We start from the raw sequence: 18,232 nt of genomic DNA on the forward strand, positions 1-18,232 counted from the left end.
CAGCTGTCTGCTTTAGCGAGGCTGGTTGTCAAAATTGGGGGGACCCCACGCTGTTTAAATTAAAAATACAGTGTGGGGACCCCTCTATTCTTGATGCTAAAGCTGACAGCTGAGGGTTGCAGACCGCAGCTGTCAGTTTTGCCTGGCTGGTTATCAAAAACCCAGGGGCACCCACGCCATTTTATTTGAATTAAAGTTTATTTATAGCACAGACAACGGCTGATAAATACTCCCATCAGCCACCACCTGCTCTCACTGTTATTAGCAGCAGCAGGTGTAGGCTGATGGGAGTAGTATTTTTTATTAGCCACTGCCTGCTTTCACTGTTATCAGTTGAATATATCTCAACATTCTCCCCTGATAGTGCTGATCGAAGCAAGAGCAGGGGAGAATGATGAGAATGGTCCTTCAGCACCTGGCGCCGGGGAATAGCGCTGAGTGTACCACTGCTACCATGGCGCCAATGCATGTCACATTGATGTCACCCGTGTGTCATCAGTGTGCACGTGCGCGGGACGTTTTGTGGCCCACACTGCTGTTAATAAACAGACATATCAGCATTTTTGCCCACGGACACACTGTTCATGAAAACACACAGACATGTGCCCTTAGTAATGGCCCAAACGAGAAAGGAGTACAATGAGAATTCAAGGCGAAGAGAGGGTTGCTCTACATGGGAGATATAAAAAAATAAACAAATCTAAAATTCTGAAAATTAGAATTTCCCTCCCAAAAAAAAAAAACAAATAAAATGAGAAAGTCAAGTATCCAGTCTCTGTTCTAATTTAGGCTATAGACAATCAAATATATAATACCTGCTGATTAAGAAATCCAGTAATAACGTCATCAGTCATACATGTTGGTTGTGCAACCAAATGGCAGCACAAATTACCATACAAGGGAAGCCAGAAAGAAGAATCCTCTGAAAGAGAGAAAATTAGGTCATAAGCGTTTGCCTTCAATCCTGACTAATTAAAACACTCCTCCTCTCATCAAACTTTTTATCCCCTTAATATATTGCAGTCATCATATTATATAGCACTGTGTACTTACAATTGCTCATTTTCTCTTTCTACCCAGGTAATTCTACTCTTTTCTCTGCTCTTTGTGGGAAGAGGAAATCTCTTTTCCCCACATAAATCATTCCCCTCTTCAACTCCTCACCCTACAGTGCTATAGAATATGATAAGTGCAATATCTTAGAGGATAAAAAGTTTGATAGGAGGAGGAGGAAGAGGAGGAGTGTTCCTTTAAGTGTGTCACTCTGGTGTTCTTCTTGCCCACGTGAAGTGCAAACAGACTAAGCGGATCACAGAGGGGTTGATGCGTGAGCCCAAAGTCTTTCTCTGTGTAGGACTATGAAGTCTCACTCAGATTCTCCATAGTCTTACATTGAGGAATCAGCTCAGCCCCACATAGAGTCGGCCAAGAAGAGTTGCGCTCATGTGGGGCTTGGAACAAAAGCCGGAGAGGATGTGGGTAAAGATGGTGATCAATAAGTATAGCAATACACTTGCACATCATCATAAGTAATTATGACAGGTTATCGAATAAAAATTTTGTTGGGACTTCTTGAAAAATAATTTTCTATGTAATCTCAGAGCAGCTGGATGTAGGGTTAGAGGCCTAGATTCCAGTGATTTATCACTTACTGTTCTGGCTGGTGTAGTTTCAATAAAACCATTGTCTTCTTTGCTGCAGTGCTCTGAATGCTGAGCCCTGTATACCCCTCCCACACCACTGATGGGCAACTCTCTCAATATCCAGTGTACACAGAAGCTGCTGATCAGTGTTAGGGGTTGGGTTCCACAGAAGCAGTTGACTAGGAAGCACAAGACACCTAGTCCTTTAGTGATAATCTCCTGCTGATAAAACACTGATTTTATAGACACAGCAACACAGCCCAGTATGTGACAGATCAACACTGGAATCAGGGGGTCTGCCCCTACTTTATAACAACATAGCAAAAACTTGCTGACTACAGACAAGAGGATTTGCTTTGTGCAACCTCGGCTCAGCTCACTAGCTGTGATAGGAGCTGTGCCAGTTTCCCGACCTTCGAGGTTTCTTGGTGCGGCAATTGATTCATCAACCTTGTGTGAGGCCATTTATGACTCGTATGGGTGATGACGCAAGACAAACCTGGGGTCCCGGAAGATCAGGAAATTCACCCAACTCCTGTGCACGGCCAGAGAGCACTAACTGAGGACTAACGTTGCGCAAAGCGAGTCGCTAATCTCTACTGCTGACAGACTCCTAGGATTACACCAGTGTTTCCCAAACTCCAGTCCTCACTGCCCCCAACAGGTCATGTTTTCTGGATTTCTATTAGTCTTGCTGATGCTTTGATGACACTTCCATCAAATGCGCAATACTAAAGTAACCCTGAGAGCATGATCTCTTGGGGGCTGTGAGGATGGGGTTTGAGAATCACTGTGTTTCACGATGGCGTGTTGCGCGACAGCAAACCTCAGACACGCTGAGCAACTAAAAATCTGATATTGGTCTGCAAACTGTTCCGACTATTTTTTCACTGATATTTGCTGTAAACAAAAAACAGAAAATTGCAGGTAAGTTGCAGTTGCACGTGACTTGCATTGAAGTCTATGGCAAATCAGTCGTGTGCAATTTATGACCGGAGACAGGAAATCCAACACATTTGGAAACATTTGTTTCAGGTCGCAACGTGGTGCCTTAGGAAACCGGCACTATGATTCGAATGTCACATTTCGCTATGTAGCCTTATTCTGACCTATACAGTGCAACCAGTAGTAGCCGCATTAAGCGCTACGCTAGGTGTGCTCAGACCCTGCACGCTTGCCCTGACAGGCTAAGGCTAGTAGGGAACAGTTAAGCATTTTCCGAATTTCACACTGCGCTCATTAGTAGGTGTGACGCCGTGAGTGCACCGTGCCACAATGATGATGATGTCGTGTCCTGGGATTTGTAATCTGAAGAGGCGTCGGGGATACCTGCACGTAGGAGGAGGGTCAAAAAGGTTCTGGTCCGGTGGCCAAGGACTTCTTATATGGCTGCAGGACCAGTATCCTGCGAATATCTTTGCTCAACTTTTATAGTCATTCTTTAAAAAAATAAATAAAAAGTCCTACATTGTTCACCAATATTACCTTTTCTAACAGTGATGTAGATTTACTATTCAAAGCAAGCCAGAGTTCTGGAGCTCATGCCGTGTGCGCCATTTAACACACTTTTTAAAACAAGAGGGCACCACGTCTTGGCCAAAAAGGAGGCACATTCTAACGAAAGACGAGACATGCTTAAAAGTGCTACATTGCATCAAAATTCTGGTCTAAAGGAGGAATCAAGATTAATGCAAGAACACCATAGGGGTCACCTTTCTTGCACAAAGTGTATGTGATTCCTTACTGCCCCATTTTAATACATTGAGAAGCATGAACAGTAACTGGGATCTAAACTTTAGCACACACGTGAACACTTACCATGTGCGGTAATAGTAAGGGTATGAGTTCTGAAGCTATCCTCCACACTGTCCAGCATGAGTGTAATATGAGCCAGACGGTTGTATTTTGCTCCCCTAAAATATAGACCAGGAGAGAAAAAAAAAAAAAAAAAAAAAAAATTACTTTCTGTATATTCGTACGTATCCCCCTAATGATTCAGCTGGACCGGATATCTGCACGGCCTCTGGTCTACAAAAGCATGTATAACTAATTCTAGTTTACTTCATTAAAGGGAATCTGTTAGTAGGAATACTCCTAAGCCGTCTTTCTATATGGACATGCAGATTATAGGAAGCGGAACAAAGCCATACCTTGACATTTGCGATACGATGATTTATGCCAAAGAAATCCATGCTTTTCTAAATATGTAAATGAGCTGTTCAGATCTATTGGCGGGACATAGATCTCCCAGAGAATCGGCCTCCAGAGGATCATTTTTAATGAAAGGGAACATAACCAATGTGAGACATGTGGATCGGGAGAGCAGACTGTCGGTCATTACATGTCTCACCCTGGTAACTCCCCCAGTCATTTACAATAATCTTTGGAGGCCAATTCTCATGGAGATCAGTGTCCGGACTGAGAGCTTTACAGCTCGCTTACATATTAAGAAATTTACATTTTAAAAGCTTTACTAGCTATTTTTGCGGTATTGGCTGTATGCAAAGCGCAAGAGTTAGTTTTTATGCTTTATGGCAGCTGGAATGAATACAAGTAAAAACTGCACCAGAATAACGGTCTGCTGAATGAATGAATGAATGAATGAATGTTGTACATCCACAGAAACTGAGGAGAGCAGAAACAGATGCATCCTGTATCATATCTGTGTATATAGTATTTCTACCCGGCCTATCTGGGCCTTCTGCAGCCTATTCCTCTCTCTAACATTATGGAGATGACACTGATGACCCTTTCCAAGTCTACACAGCAATACTAAAACCGGAGGCAGAATGCATGAAATGTCAGTCCATTGTGCAGCTCTAGTACCTATTCTGAAATCTGCAATATTTCAGGAATTTTTATATGGCTCACGAAAAACTATACATTGATAATAAACATCCGATTTAACTTTCCAATTAAAACATGGCCTTTGCAAGGATGCACAAAGTGCCTTAAACAGAACGTATCAGAAACATGGATTTTTGTGAATACTCACCGTAAAATCCTTTTCTCCGAGACGCTCATTGGGGGACACAGGTACTGTGGGTGTATGTTACCGCCATCTGGAGGCTGACACTAAGTAAACACCACAAGGTTAGCTCCTCCTCCGCCGCATACACCCTCGCCCCGATTACAGGCGGAAACCAGTTTAGTGCAAAAGCAGTCGGAGAAATAACGAAAATCAGCCTTAGGCTAGTTTCACATTTGCGTTTAAGGCCGCAGCGACGGCCTGCGCACGGCCGCCGCTAATCCCCGCCTCCTTCGGTAGCTCCGCCTACGGGCGCATGACGCTGCACGCGTCCCCTATCTTTAGCACTGGGGACGCAGGCCGTGTGTAGGTATGCGTTTGGCGGCGCATGCATCCTTTTGACACTGCGCCGACCAGCGCCAAACGCAACAGGTTGCAATTTGGTGCGCTCGGCGCAGCGTCAAAAGGACACATGCGCCGCCAAACGCATACCTGCGCACAGCCTGCGTCCCCAGTGCTAAAGATAGAGGACGCAGGACGCATGCAGCGTCTTGCGCCTGTAGGCGGAGCTACCGGAGGCGCGGAAGGGGCGGGGCTTAGCGGCAGCTGTGCGCAGCCCGTCACTGCGGCCTTAAACGCAAATGTGAAACTAACCTTAATGCAGCTAACAATATGTCTGGAAAAGATCCACCCTGACTTCAACAAAAAATGCACATTAATTAAATAAAAACAGAGCCAACTTGGCTAACAGGGTGGGTGCTGTGTCCCTCAATGAGCGTCTCGGAGAAAAGGAATTTACGGTGAGTACTCACAAAAATCCATGTTTCTCCTTCGTCTCATTGGGGGACACAGGTACTGTGGGACGTCCTAAAGCAGTCCCTGGGTGGGAAGTTGACTCACCAATCCAAGCTACATGCACCTCCTGTCTAAAGGTGCGCCACCGATGCTTGGAGAATCCTTCTACCCAGGCTCGCATCTGACGAAGCCTGAGTATGGACATTGTAATGTTTAGTAAACGTGTGCAAGCTGGACGAGGTCGCTGCCTTGCACACTTGTTCCGTCGAAGCCTGGTGCTGAAGAGCCCAAGAGGCGCCCACTGCCCGAGTAGAGTGCGCTCTGATCCCTGCTGGAACCAGCGCACCCCTGATGCGGTAGGCCTCCTGAATAGTCAGACAGATCCATCTGGCTATGGTCGATTTTGAGGCTGCGAGTCCCTTCCTGCACCCTTTGGGGAGCACGAACTGCGTGTCCGTCTGACGAAAGGGTGCCGTCCGCGCCACGTACCTTCTGAGTGCTCTCACCAAGTCTAACGCATGAAGAGCCTTTTCCACACGATGTTCTGGCGCTGGACAAAACGAAGGCAAGACAATATCTTCATTAACATGGAAGGAGCACACGACCTTTGGCAGAAAGGGGGGAGCTGGTCTGAGCACCACCTTATCCTTGTTGAAGGTGAGAAACGGTGCTCGGCTGGACAAGGCCGCCAACTCAGAGACTTGCCTAATGGAAGTTATGGCTACCAAAAATACTACCTTCCGGGAAAGGTACGACAAAGGAACATCCTGAAGTGGTTCGAAAGGAGCTTCCTGCAGAACACTCAGGACCAGATTAAGGTCCCAGGTGTCCAGGGGCGCCCTACAGGGAGGTACCAAGTGGAAGACTCCCTGGATGAAAGTCCTCACCTGCATATTGGTAGCAATTCTTCGCTCCTAAGGGAGCTCGGGGCCAAACCCGAGTCTAGGCAAGACTGAAGAAAGGCAAGGATGTTGGGAATCGAAAATGTCAGTGGAGAAAAACCACGGTTTCGACACCAAGTGAAGAAGACCTTCCAGGTATGGTGGTAAATTCTCGCCGAGGTAGCCTTCCGGGCGCTAATCATTGTGGCTGAACCCAGCCTGGGTCAGAATCCAAGATTCAACGGCCATGCCGTCAAACACAGGGCCCCCGAGTTCGGGTGGAAGATCGGGCCCTGGGACAGTAGATCAGGGTGTTCTGGCAGTCGCCAAGGGACATCGGAGAGCAGCTGCACTAGATCTGTGTACCTCGGCGGGGCCAGTCTGGAGCCAGCAGAATCGCTGGAACCCCTTCTGTTTTGATCTTCTTGATGACCCTCGGGAGCAGCGGCAGCAGGGGAAACAAGTATGGAAGGCAAAACTGGTTCCATGGCAGAACCAACGCATCCACTGCGATCGCTCGCGGGTCCCGAGCGACAAACATGGGCACCTTGGCGTTCACCCTGGAGGCCATCAAATCCACATCCGGTGTTCCCCACCGTTGGCAAATCTGCAGGAAGACCTCGGGGTGCAGAGACCATTCCCCTGACGCGACACCCTGCCGGCTGAGGAAGTCCGCCGCCCAATTTTCCATGCCCGGGATATGGCCCGCCACTATTACCGAATGGATCCTCTCGGCCCAGGGAAGCACGTGTCCTACCTCGCGCATGGTCGCTCTGCTGCGCGTGCCCCCTTGGTAATTTACGTAAGCCACCGCCATTGCGCTGTTCGATTGAATTCGGACGGAACATCCTGCTAGAAGGTGCTGAAAATGTTGCAGTGCCAGCCGGACTGCTCGTATTTCCAACAAGTTGATCAGGAGGCGTGCCTCCTGCGGCGACCATCGTCCCTGGGTAGTGTGGTGGCGAAAAACTGCTCCCCAGCCGAGGAGGCTGGCGTCTGTTGTGACCACTAGCCAGTGATCTGGGGGAAAGCGTTTCCCCTGCAGAAGGGAGGACCTGCTCGTCCACCACTCCAGTGACTGTCTGACCTGCGAGGGTAGCCAGCAATGATGATCGAGTGTGAACGGGTTCTTGTCCCAGGCTGACAAGAGAGCGCGCTGTAGGAGGCGAAGATGAAATTGGGCAAAAGGAATCGCTTCCATTGCTGCCACCATCTTCCCTAGCACTCTCATCCCAAACCGAATGGTGTGCAGGACTGGCTGCAGAAGCTTCTGACTCCTTGCCGGAGCGCTAGAGCCTTGTCCTGAGGGAAAATTACCAACCCTCGGGAGGTATCAAAAATCATCCCTAAAAAAGAAATCCTCTGCGCTGGGACATGGGATGATTTTTTCCCCTTGACCAACCACCCTAAGTGGGAGAGGGTATCCAGCGTGATGTTGACATTCTCCTTGCATGCCCGAAATGAGGGGCCCTTCACCAAGAGGTCGCCTAAGTATGGTAAGACGACTATGCCTCGAGAGTGTAAGATGGCCATCACAACTGCCATCACCTTTGTGAACACTCTGGGAGCGGTGGCGAGGCCGAAGGGCAGTGCTGCAAACTGGAAATGTCGGCCATTGATGGCGAACCGCAAAAACTTTTGATGCGGAGGAAAAATGGGGACGTGCAGGTAGGCATCCTGGATGTCGTTCGAGGCCAAGTATTCCCCTTGGCCGCTATAACTGAACAGAGATTCCATTCGGAAATGCTTGATCCTGATGAACTTGTTCAGTAGCGTCAGGTCCAAAACCGGCCTGACTGTCCCGTCATTTTTGGGGACCGCGAACAGATTGGAATAAAAACCCTTCCTTTTCTCGTGCTCTGGTACGGGAACAATGTCTCCATTGCGCGGGAGTGAATCGATGGCCCCTAGCAATGCCCTTGCCCGGGGTTCCACCTTGGGAAGCTTGAAAAACTATCTTGTATCCTGCGGACACCCGTTCCGCCACCCATGAGTCGCGTGCTAGCGTGACCCAGACCTGGCGAAAGCAGAGCAGGCGGCCGCCTACTCTGCTGATGTCGCCTAAAAAGTGCTCTGAGTCATTTGGCTGAGGATTTCTGGACCCTGGCTCCCCTTGCCCTGGGCTGGCGAGCACGCATTCACCCCAATGGGTTGGCTCTATATGAGACCTGTCGCTCCCTATCCTGGTTGGAGCGACCTGAAGCGGCAGAGCTGGCTGCTGCCGTCCACCCGGGGTTGCGAAAGGCCCGAAACCGTGCCTGATCTTGGCAAAACAGCTGCTTGGTCCTTTGTTGCGGGAGGAAGCTGCTTTTTCCCCCGTAGCATTGGAAATTAGCTGGTCTAATTTCTCCCCGAACAGGCGGCCACCCTGATAAGGCAGGGAAGTTAACGACTTCTTGGAAACAGAATCGGCCCGCCATGTCCTTAACCATAGGGCCCTCCTAATGGCTACCGCATTCGCGGCCGCGAGTGCCGCACAATTGGCCGCATCCAAGGACGCATTAAGTAGTCACCAGCCATAGCGATTTGACTCGCAATCTCTGATACCTCTGAAGGCAGGTCTCTATCCTGCAAGACCCTGTTCAATGACTCTGACCATGACATCATAGCCTTGGCTACCCACGTTGCCGCAAACGAAGGAGAGTGCTGATCCTGATGCCTCAAAAACTGAGCGAGCCAAAATCTCTATGAGCCGATCAGTGGGGTCTTTGATAGAGGAACCACTAGGCACAGATAACACGGAATTCGAGGCCAAGCGTGACACCGGTGGATCCACTACTGGGGATTCCGCCCATTTTTTAAAAAGCTCCGGGGCAAACGGATATCTCAACTCTATAGTCTTCTAGCCCGAGAAACGCCTATCCGGCCGTGTTCTGTGACGCTGCACTATATCCTCAAACTCTGGGTGAGAGCCAAACACCCTATGCGGTCGCTTAGTCCGCTTGAAGGATACCTTATGGCCTGAGGCCAGGGTGACGTCATCCTCAATCTCCAGAGTCTGATTAACAGCATCGATGAGGCTGTCAATTGTTTCCCGACACCCCGGGGTATCTAGGTCAAGCGGCTCGTCTGAGTCATCATTTGAACATCCGTGATGCCGAACTCACGGATGCCGAGGCACCGGATGGGCCGGGAGACGCTCTGTGGGTTCGCTTTCTTTGCGCCTGCCTGGAATGAGAGCGGCCTCTGCAGGCCAGAGGCTCTTGTGAGGTGGAGGATCCCTCCCAGATCAGAGAGGCACTATCCTTGCCCCTATCCGGGGCGTGAAGAGACTCGATCGCCTTTGTAAGCAATGCCATAGACTGCGATAGCGATAAGGCCCATTCCGGAGGATTAAAATCCCTGGGCTCGGTCGCAGGGGAGGGCTCCTGGGCGCGTTCGGAGTCGCAGGCTTCGCATAGTTTATTGCTCTGCGCCCGCGGAAATGAGGCCCTACAGGCGATGCATGCAGCGTACAGGAATGTGTGTGACTTCCCTTTTCCAGCCATATGGAACCGCCCGGCCTCCACGCCTGCTAGGGGTTGGGGGGAGGAGGTAGCACCTCTGCATACGTGGCCTCACCCCATTGGGACCGCACTTACCCGGTCCTGTGTCCCCCACGCGTCCTCTGCTGCTGCACAGTCCAGCTGCGGGCGGACCGCCCGTAATTTTCTGTCGCGGCCTAGCTTGAGGCGAAGCCGGGGCCTCAATTTATGCGGCGTCCGCCCAGGCTACCACCGGCCGAAGCCGCGGGCTGAATTTGTGATGTCCGCCCGCGACGGGGGTGGCAGCGGGCGGGCCGGGCTCCGCATCCCAAGGCCGGGGCCAGCGTTTTACTGGTGCCAGACACTGCGTCCGCTCTGCCGCCACTGCTGTAGCCCCGTTACTGTGCTGTGGGAGGGGGAGGCCGGGGAAGGGGGGCTATGCCGGGACTTCTGCATGCACCTCCTGTTCTGCCTGAAGATAAGGGCTCCGGCCCTCTGGACGCCGCAGGGCCCTCCCTGGCCATCTTCCTGCCTTCTTCCGATCAGGTACAGGGGGGAAAATGGGTGGTAAATCCGGGACGGTGCAGGCACCCTGGCTCCGTCCTCCTTCCAGGGATGAGGAGAGGGACCGTCCGCCGCCTTGCAGCACCGCCGTCTAGCGTTGGTGGAGCAGTGGGGGCCGCACGGACTAGTCTTGTGCCTCTGTACAAGCCCATGGTTTCTATACCTAGGGGTGGACAGGGCTAAGTCTGGCATCATGTCCCACGTCGCGGGAGAGTATACGTGGAGGGACACTCGCACGTGCTCGCCCGTTGATGGTTTGGGGAAATCAGACCCTTTCAATAGGATTCGTTGCCCCTGTCTAATCTTCATAGCCAAAGAGAAAAGAGAAAAAAAAAAGTCTGGGAAAATGGCCCAGATATGTCCCACGGTGCGGGAAAGGATACGTGGAGACGATACTCAACACGTGCTCGCCCGTTGTTGGTTTGGGGATATCGGCCCCTTTCAATAGGGTCTGTCACCCCTGTTTTATCTTCATGGAAAAAAGAGAGAAGGAAAAAAAAAAAAAAAAAAAGAAGTCTGGAGAAACCCAGACATGTGTGCCTCCAAAGACACTAAGCATAAAAATTGGTTTCCGCCCGTAATCGGGGCGAGGGTCTATGCGGCGGTGGAGGAGCCAACCTTGTGTTGTTTACTTAGTGTCAGTCTCCAGATGGCGGTAGCATACACCCACAGTACCTGTGTCCCCCAATGAGACGAAGGAGAAAGTAACATATTCTGTAAATCCTGTTTTTGTGTTATATGTATTTTATAAACATTTTGTATAATTTTTTTTTCTTTTCAGATCAATAGTCAAAAATAGTAAACTTGCAATTTTTACAATGGCCACTGGGTTTTTTTAGACTCATACTTCCTGTCCTTTCAAGAAGAGTTTCCATCAGGCTCCATATCATCAGAGGCAGGTAATGACATTGGCACATGCTTATTTGATGCTTTAATAGAAAACAGAGAGCTATGTACATGTGTTGTTTCCTGAAACAGGAAGTTAGAGTCTAAAAAAACCCAGTGGCTACTGTGAAAATAAGATTTCTATTATTTAAAAATGAAATTTAAATACATAACAAAAATGTTTAACTTAAATAATAGGTCATTCATCAGAGAATGACCTATCGGTTAAAAGGGGGAGGTTTTTTTTGCTGAGATTCTTGATGAACCATGAGCACTTTTATTTTTAGGAGTCTAGCTAGAGACGCCACATGATCTACACAATGATTTATCAGTTTGAATAGTGAAATTTGGTGATATATAAACTTTAAAATTGCAGAGATCACCCACAATAGGTTTATTTTATCATCAGATTTTACAAAAGGAAAATAGATCCTGTAGTGGGTTGTAAGATATATACTTTCTAGAATCTGTATATTCGATGTACACCATTTCTGGAAGGAAAGAGAGTATAGTTGTCATTAGAAATGTCATTTTAGAAATGTAAAATATTCCCTCTGTCACAATAGATAAAAGTTACTAGAATTCTCAGTTCCGCTTAGAGCAATTAAAACATCAATTAGAATTTTTTCTGCTTCTAAGGTTCCATGTATTGTTTTCAAGGAGAGAGCTACAAAGCCACGGTGACCACATACAGTACATGTATATTAATAGCAGTGAATGTTGAAAGCACAACTCACGGCATGTGAGGATTGGAGAACAAAAAAGCTTCTGGCTCAGATTCCTCCAGTTCTGAATTAAATTTCTTCCCTGCAGATTTCCCAATTGAGTTTCTGAGCTTCCGAGCGAGTTTCTTGGGAGTGTTTGCTATAGACGAGTCGTCCATGCTGCAGCTATACACTTCCAGCTTTAATTGAAAGTCTGGCCTTGCTTCGGTGCTGCAAAAGCAAGGAAACATCTGTCGTGCTGTAAATTAATAACTCACAATAAAAAGATGTGTACTTTATATTAAAGCATGAGAACGGAGGAGACCGATTGTGCTGGAAGACTAAGTGCAAATTAATGAAAAACAAAAGGTGAGGTTATAAACAATAGAGGCAAAGACGACTAGAAATGGACAAAAACGTGACAATTCATATTCACAGATCTAGCATGAAGCACTCTACAAATAATTTTAGTTTTTTTTCTTTTGAATAACCAGATCTGTATCCCTTTCATTCTCTGGATAAGAGAGCGATTCTAGCTATATTCAATCACTATCTCAGAGGGAAAAATACCTTCAGATACGTAGGAATTTTTCATTAAATCGTAAAATAGAAAAGAAATATCACCGTAGGATTTTTACCATAATATATATATATTTTTTCAAAGTTAGAGTAACATTTATTAAGGCTATTTATTAAAAAGTCTATAAAACCTGTAACGCTGCCCTTCATCTCGCCAAACAGACCTACTTCACCACCCTGATCTCACTAGCCAACAACCCCAAGAAACTTTTTGACACTTTTCACTCCCTCCTCAGGCCAAAAGCACAAGCCCCTATCACAGACATTTGTGCTGATTACCTGGCCTCCCACTTTACAGAAAAAATAGATAATATCCGTCAGGAAATCTGCTCCCAACCACCAAGTGCTGTGACTCCCAACCCTTCCTGCATCTCCCCTGACTCACTTTCCACATTTGATCCCATCACAGAGGAAGAAGTCTCCAGACTCCTCTCTTCTTCTCGTCCGACTACATGCACTACCGACCCCATTCCCTCACATCTCCTCCAGTCTCTCTCTACAGTCGTCACAACCCACCTAACTACAATCTTTAATCTTTCCCTCTCCTCGGGCATTTTCCCATTCTCCTTCAAACACGCCATTGTCACTCCATTACTAAAGAAACCCGCTTTCGACCCATCCTGCACAAACAACTACAGACCAGTCTCCAATCTCCCCTTCATCTCTAAACTTTTGGAATGCCTAGTTTGCTCCCGCCTTACCTGTTACCTCTCCACTCACTCCCTTCTAGACCCTTCACAGTCCGGCTTCCGCCCCCTACATTCGACAGAAACTGCACTCAAAGTGACCAATGACCTTCTGACAGCAAAACGTAACGATGACCACTCTCTGCTCATTCTTCTTGACCTATCTGCAGCTTTCGATACTGTTGACCACCATCTCCTACTCTCTAGGCTCCAGTCACTAGGCATTAAGGACACTGCACTCTCCTGGTTCTCTTCCTATCTCTCTGACCGCTCCTTCAGTGTTTTGTTCTCTAGCTCCAGATCATCTCCTCTTCTCTTGCTGTCGGGGTACCTCAGGGCTCAGTCCTTGGCCCCCTTTTCTCTCTCTACATGGCCCCAATTGGACAGACCATCAGCAGATTTGGCTTTCAGTACCATCTTTATGCTGATGACACACAACTATATATGTGTTCCCCCGACCTTACAACCACTGTACTACAGAACACCATTGACTGTCTGTCCGCAGTCTCCAATATCATGTCCACTCTCTATCTGAAACTCAACCTCTCCAAAACTGAACTTCTGCTCCCGCCGTCTACTAACCTCCCTAAATCTGACATTTCCCTCTCCGTGGGTGGCACCACAATAACACCCCAGCAGCAGGCACGCTGTCGGGGTGTTATGTTTGACACCAATCTCTCCTTCACATCCCATATACAATCTCTTGCCCGCTCTGGCCGCTTACACCTAAAGAACATCTCTAGAATCCGCCCTTTTCTCACCATGGAAACAACAAAAACCCTCACTGTAGCATTGCTCCACTCCCGCCTGGATTACTGCAACGCTCTATTAACTGGCCTCCCCATCACTTGACTATCCCCTCTCCAGTCCATACTTAATGCAGCAGCCAGGGTCGTCCATCTGGCTAATCGGTACTCGGACGTGTCCGCTCTTCGTTAGTCATTACACTGGCTGCCCATTCATTATAGGATCCAATTCAAAGTACTTATTCTCACCCACAAAGCTCTCCACAGTGCAGCACCCCCCTACATCTCCTCCCTCATTTCTGTCTATCGGCCTAGCCGATCGCTGCGCTCTGCAAACGACTTTCGACTAACCTCTGCAGTAATCTATACCTCCCACCCCCGACTCCAAGACTTCTCCCGTGCTGCTCCTATCCTCTGGAATGCTCTACCCCAAGAAATTAGGACTAACCACAATTTGCATAGTTTTAGGTGCTCCCTCAAAACACATTTGTTCAGAGCGGCCTATCACGTTCACTAATCAAAGTCATTCTATGAGTAAGTGTGCGTGTGTAGCCCATTCACTATCTCCATCCATCCTTCACTCCCCTGAAGATGGCTGGACCTTCATTGTAAATACACAATTGTAAATACACACTTGTACTTTGTATCTCCCCCACCTCATTGCAGATTGTAAGCTCTCACGAGCAGGGGCGGCTTATTTTGCTTTAATTATTGTATTGTTAACGTTATTACTTATGACTTGTGTTTTGAAACGGTTAAACTGTAAAGCGCTGCGGAATGTGCTGGCGCTATATAAAGATTATTATTATTAAAAAGTTTGAGCTACCAATATGTGAAATTAATTCAAATGGTAAACGCTGTGCACAGAACAAAGGAAAACACCAACATTTTTTGGTAATTGTACCACTATTTAAAGGGAACCTGTCACCTGTTTTGGCCGCTATAAGATGCTGCCACAGCCTTTCAGGGCTTATCTACGGCATTCTATAATGCTGTATATAAGCCCCCGATCCAACCTGAAAGGCAAGAAAAATAAGTTTTATTATTTTATGTTTAGTTTTATTATTATTATTATAAGTTTTATTATATTCATCAGGGGCAGAGTAAAGTGCTGCACTGTGCAGGCGCTGGGCCTCTCTGACCTTTCCCGACGCCTGCGCACTGCAGTACTTTGCGCTGCCCTCAACAGGGGAGAGAAGTACGCCTGCGCAGGAGTGCAATGCTAGGGATCGATGAAGCAAGCAGGAGGGTGGCGTCTCAAGATGAGAGGTGCGGGACCAGGACTTGCGACACCCATCGACCCGCACCTCATCGGACTGCCCTCCCCGGGTGAGTGTAAGGCTGTGTGCACACGTTCAGGATTTTTCACGTTTTTCCGTCGCAAAAACGCTTAAAAAACGCATACATTAAGCATCCTATTAGAATGAAATCCACAATTTTTGTGCCCAAGATGCGTTTTTCCGTAAAAAAAAAAAAAAACGCATTGCGGAAAAAAAAACGCAGCATGTTCATTAATTTTGCAGAAAATTTGTGGATTTCACTGTATTAGGACGCTCCGGAAAAAAACTTGAAAAAGCCGCAAAAAAACTGCACAAAAACCACGAATAAAAAATTGCGGATTTCCTGGGAAGGAGTCCGTTTTTTTCTCAGGAAATTTCTGCTTAAGTGGGCACATAGCATAATAAAACTCATTTTTCTTTCAGGTTGGCCCGGGGGCTTATATACAGCATTATAGAATGCTGTAGATAAGCCCTGAAAGGCGGTGGCCGCATCTTATAGCAGCCAAAACAGGTGACAGGTTCGCTTTAACCCCTTTAACATCCATTGACGGGCATAGCCTGTCATGGCAGGATGTAAGTTCCCACACCATGACAGTTCAGTGCCGACAGCTGTCACAGACAGCTAAGAGGCACGGGAAGATGTGCGGGGACCCATGCCAACGGTCCCCGCACCCAGAACGCTGTGATTGGTCAGTCAATCTGTGCAGCGCTGCGGTGGCTGAGCTTCCTGCACTAACAGCCAAGAGTGGCGTCCGCGCATGGCTGTTAACCCCGATTGCTGTGATTGAGCGCAATCAGGCGATGGCACAGGGATGGGGGCTCCCTTTGCCTCAGATCGGCGTCCCCGCGATGTAATCGCGGGGCCCGATCTCTGCCATGATAACCCCCGGGTCATCCAGCTACGGAAAGCCTGAGACCATGCTCACAGCATGGTCTCAGAAGCTTTCTCCATAGGTATAATGCATTGCAATGTATAATACCTACAATGAAAGTGAAAAGTAAAAAAGTCACATAAAGGGACAAGGTAAAAAAAAAAAAAAAAAAAAAAAAAAAACACATTTAAAAAAATATGTAAAAAGAAAAAATAAATTAATAATTTTAAAAAATGCCCCTAAAGAAATACACATTATGTAAAAAAAACAAAAAAAAAAAAACACAAAACAAAAACACACATGCTTGGTATTTCCGCGTCCGTAAAAATCCCATCTATAAAAGTATCACTCTAGTTAACCCCTTCAGTGAGCACCATAATAAAAATAAAAAAAAGTAGCAAATTGTACTTTTTCCAAGAGGTATCATCATACCGCTTGGAAAAAGTGGAATAATACGCGATCAAAAAAAGAAATGGTAATAAAAATAGTATCACTGAAAGCGCCATCTTGCCCCGCATAAAACAAGCCACCATACAGCTCCATCAGCAGAAAAGTAAAGTTATAGCTCTCAGAATAAAGTGATGAAAAAATTATTATTTTTTCTATAAAAGTTTTTATTGTGTAAAAAACGCCAAAACAAGCAAACAAGCAAACAAGAAAAAGATACAGAGGTATCGCTGTAATCGTAGTGAACTGAAGAATAAACCTGCCTTATTAATTTTACCACACGCAGAATGGGGAAAAATAAAAATAAAAACAATTCCTAAATTGCTGGATTTTGTTCATTCTGCCTCCACAAAAATCAGAATACAAAGCGATCAAAAAACGTCATGTGCCCGAAAATGGTACCAATAAAAACCTCAGCTCGTCCCGCAAAAAACAAGCCCTCATATGACTCTCGGCTGAAATATGCAAAAATCATAGCTCTCAAAATACGGCGATGCAAAAATTTCTTACAAAAAAAGCGTCTTTTAGTGTGTGACAGAAGCGAAACATAAAAAAAAGTTATAAATCTGGTATCGCTGTAATCGTACCGACCCGAAGAATAAAGTCGCCATATCACTAATACCACACGAGGTATGGCATAAAAAATAAAACCAAATTCTTCACCTTTTGTGGATTGGATTGTTCATTCTGCCTCAAAAAGATCGCAGTAAGGCGATCACAGTGATTTACCCCCCACATATGGGGTATCAGCGTACTCAGGACAAATTACACAACAACTTTGGGGGTCTAATTTCTCCTGCAGAAAGGAAGGATCCAGCGGAGTAGAAGGCAGCTAAAATACAACTTTTTATTTCAATTCAATAAAACTTGCAATAAAGCACATGAAGTCAGGTGTATATGGAGCGCCCCCGGCCAGGGTTATCGGGGTACTCGGCACCGGGCCAGTTGATCTCAATGGGAGTTGTCACGGAAGCTGTGACCCGGTCCGTGGCCCTGGGGCTCCATGGCAAAAGGGGGTGAAAGAACAATGAAATAGAATTGATGAATAGTTTGTGACGCCACCTGTGTTGCTCGGCAAGGGAGATGTTAAGCCGACGCTGCATGCAGATCCTCTGGGACTGGTGGTGTGTTGCAGCCAAGATGGTGAAGCTCCCCAAAGGTGGAGCTGTAGTCCCAGGGCAGTGTGGATGTAGTGGTAGCTGAAAGGAGCGGGCAGTGTGGAAGCTGGTACCCAGATGTAGCAGTACCAGGTGTGTTGGCGCAGGAATGAAAGGAGGACACCGGGGCTTGTAGTTCCAAAGCTTTACTCACAGTCTGTAGTACACACAGGTGCCTGCCTCCATGCTGTGTCCTCCGGGTCAGAGGCTCAATCCACCTCCTGGTCAGATGGAATGCTCCCTTCCAACGCTTCGCCAACATGTACCTTTCTGAACGTCTCCTCTTATAGTGCCTTTAAGTGTGAAGATCTCCTAGTACGGAGTTACACTGGAGTTCCTCCTGACAGATGTTCCCAAGAACTCTACTTGTACGGCAGACAGCTGTGGCCTGCTTCAGGGACTCCTTACTCCTGAATCCCGCGTCATTATCAATGTTGCTGTTGTGCCCCCAAGTCTTAGATGGGAGTAGCGCATTTACAGCCCACTACTCCACCGGTGTCTGCTGCAGAACCATTAGTGTCCATACAACCTCGGGGACCGGGCCCCGGCCTTGCGCTTAGA

General features: G+C 47.4%; 1 protein-coding gene across 2 annotated transcripts in view; it reads right to left on the reverse strand.

Moving 5' to 3' along the window:
* RTKN2 (rhotekin 2) overlaps window positions 1-18,232 on the reverse strand; it is an 88,906-nt gene that overhangs the window by 33,585 nt on the left and 37,089 nt on the right. For both annotated transcript variants that reach the window (XM_073548296.1, XM_073548297.1), the window contains exons 6-8: window positions 11,938-12,135; window positions 3,462-3,556; window positions 816-922 (exon numbers count right to left, since the gene is read on the reverse strand). In XM_073548296.1, the coding sequence (XP_073404397.1) occupies window positions 816-922; window positions 3,462-3,556; window positions 11,938-12,135 (400 nt within the window). The remainder of the gene's footprint in view (window positions 1-815; window positions 923-3,461; window positions 3,557-11,937; window positions 12,136-18,232) is intronic.

The sequence above is a fragment of the Dendrobates tinctorius genome, unplaced genomic scaffold, assembly GCF_039654945.1.
Source record: "Dendrobates tinctorius isolate UK_male_01 unplaced genomic scaffold, ASM3965494v1 ptg000156l, whole genome shotgun sequence".
NCBI lineage: Eukaryota > Metazoa > Chordata > Amphibia > Anura > Dendrobatidae > Dendrobates > Dendrobates tinctorius.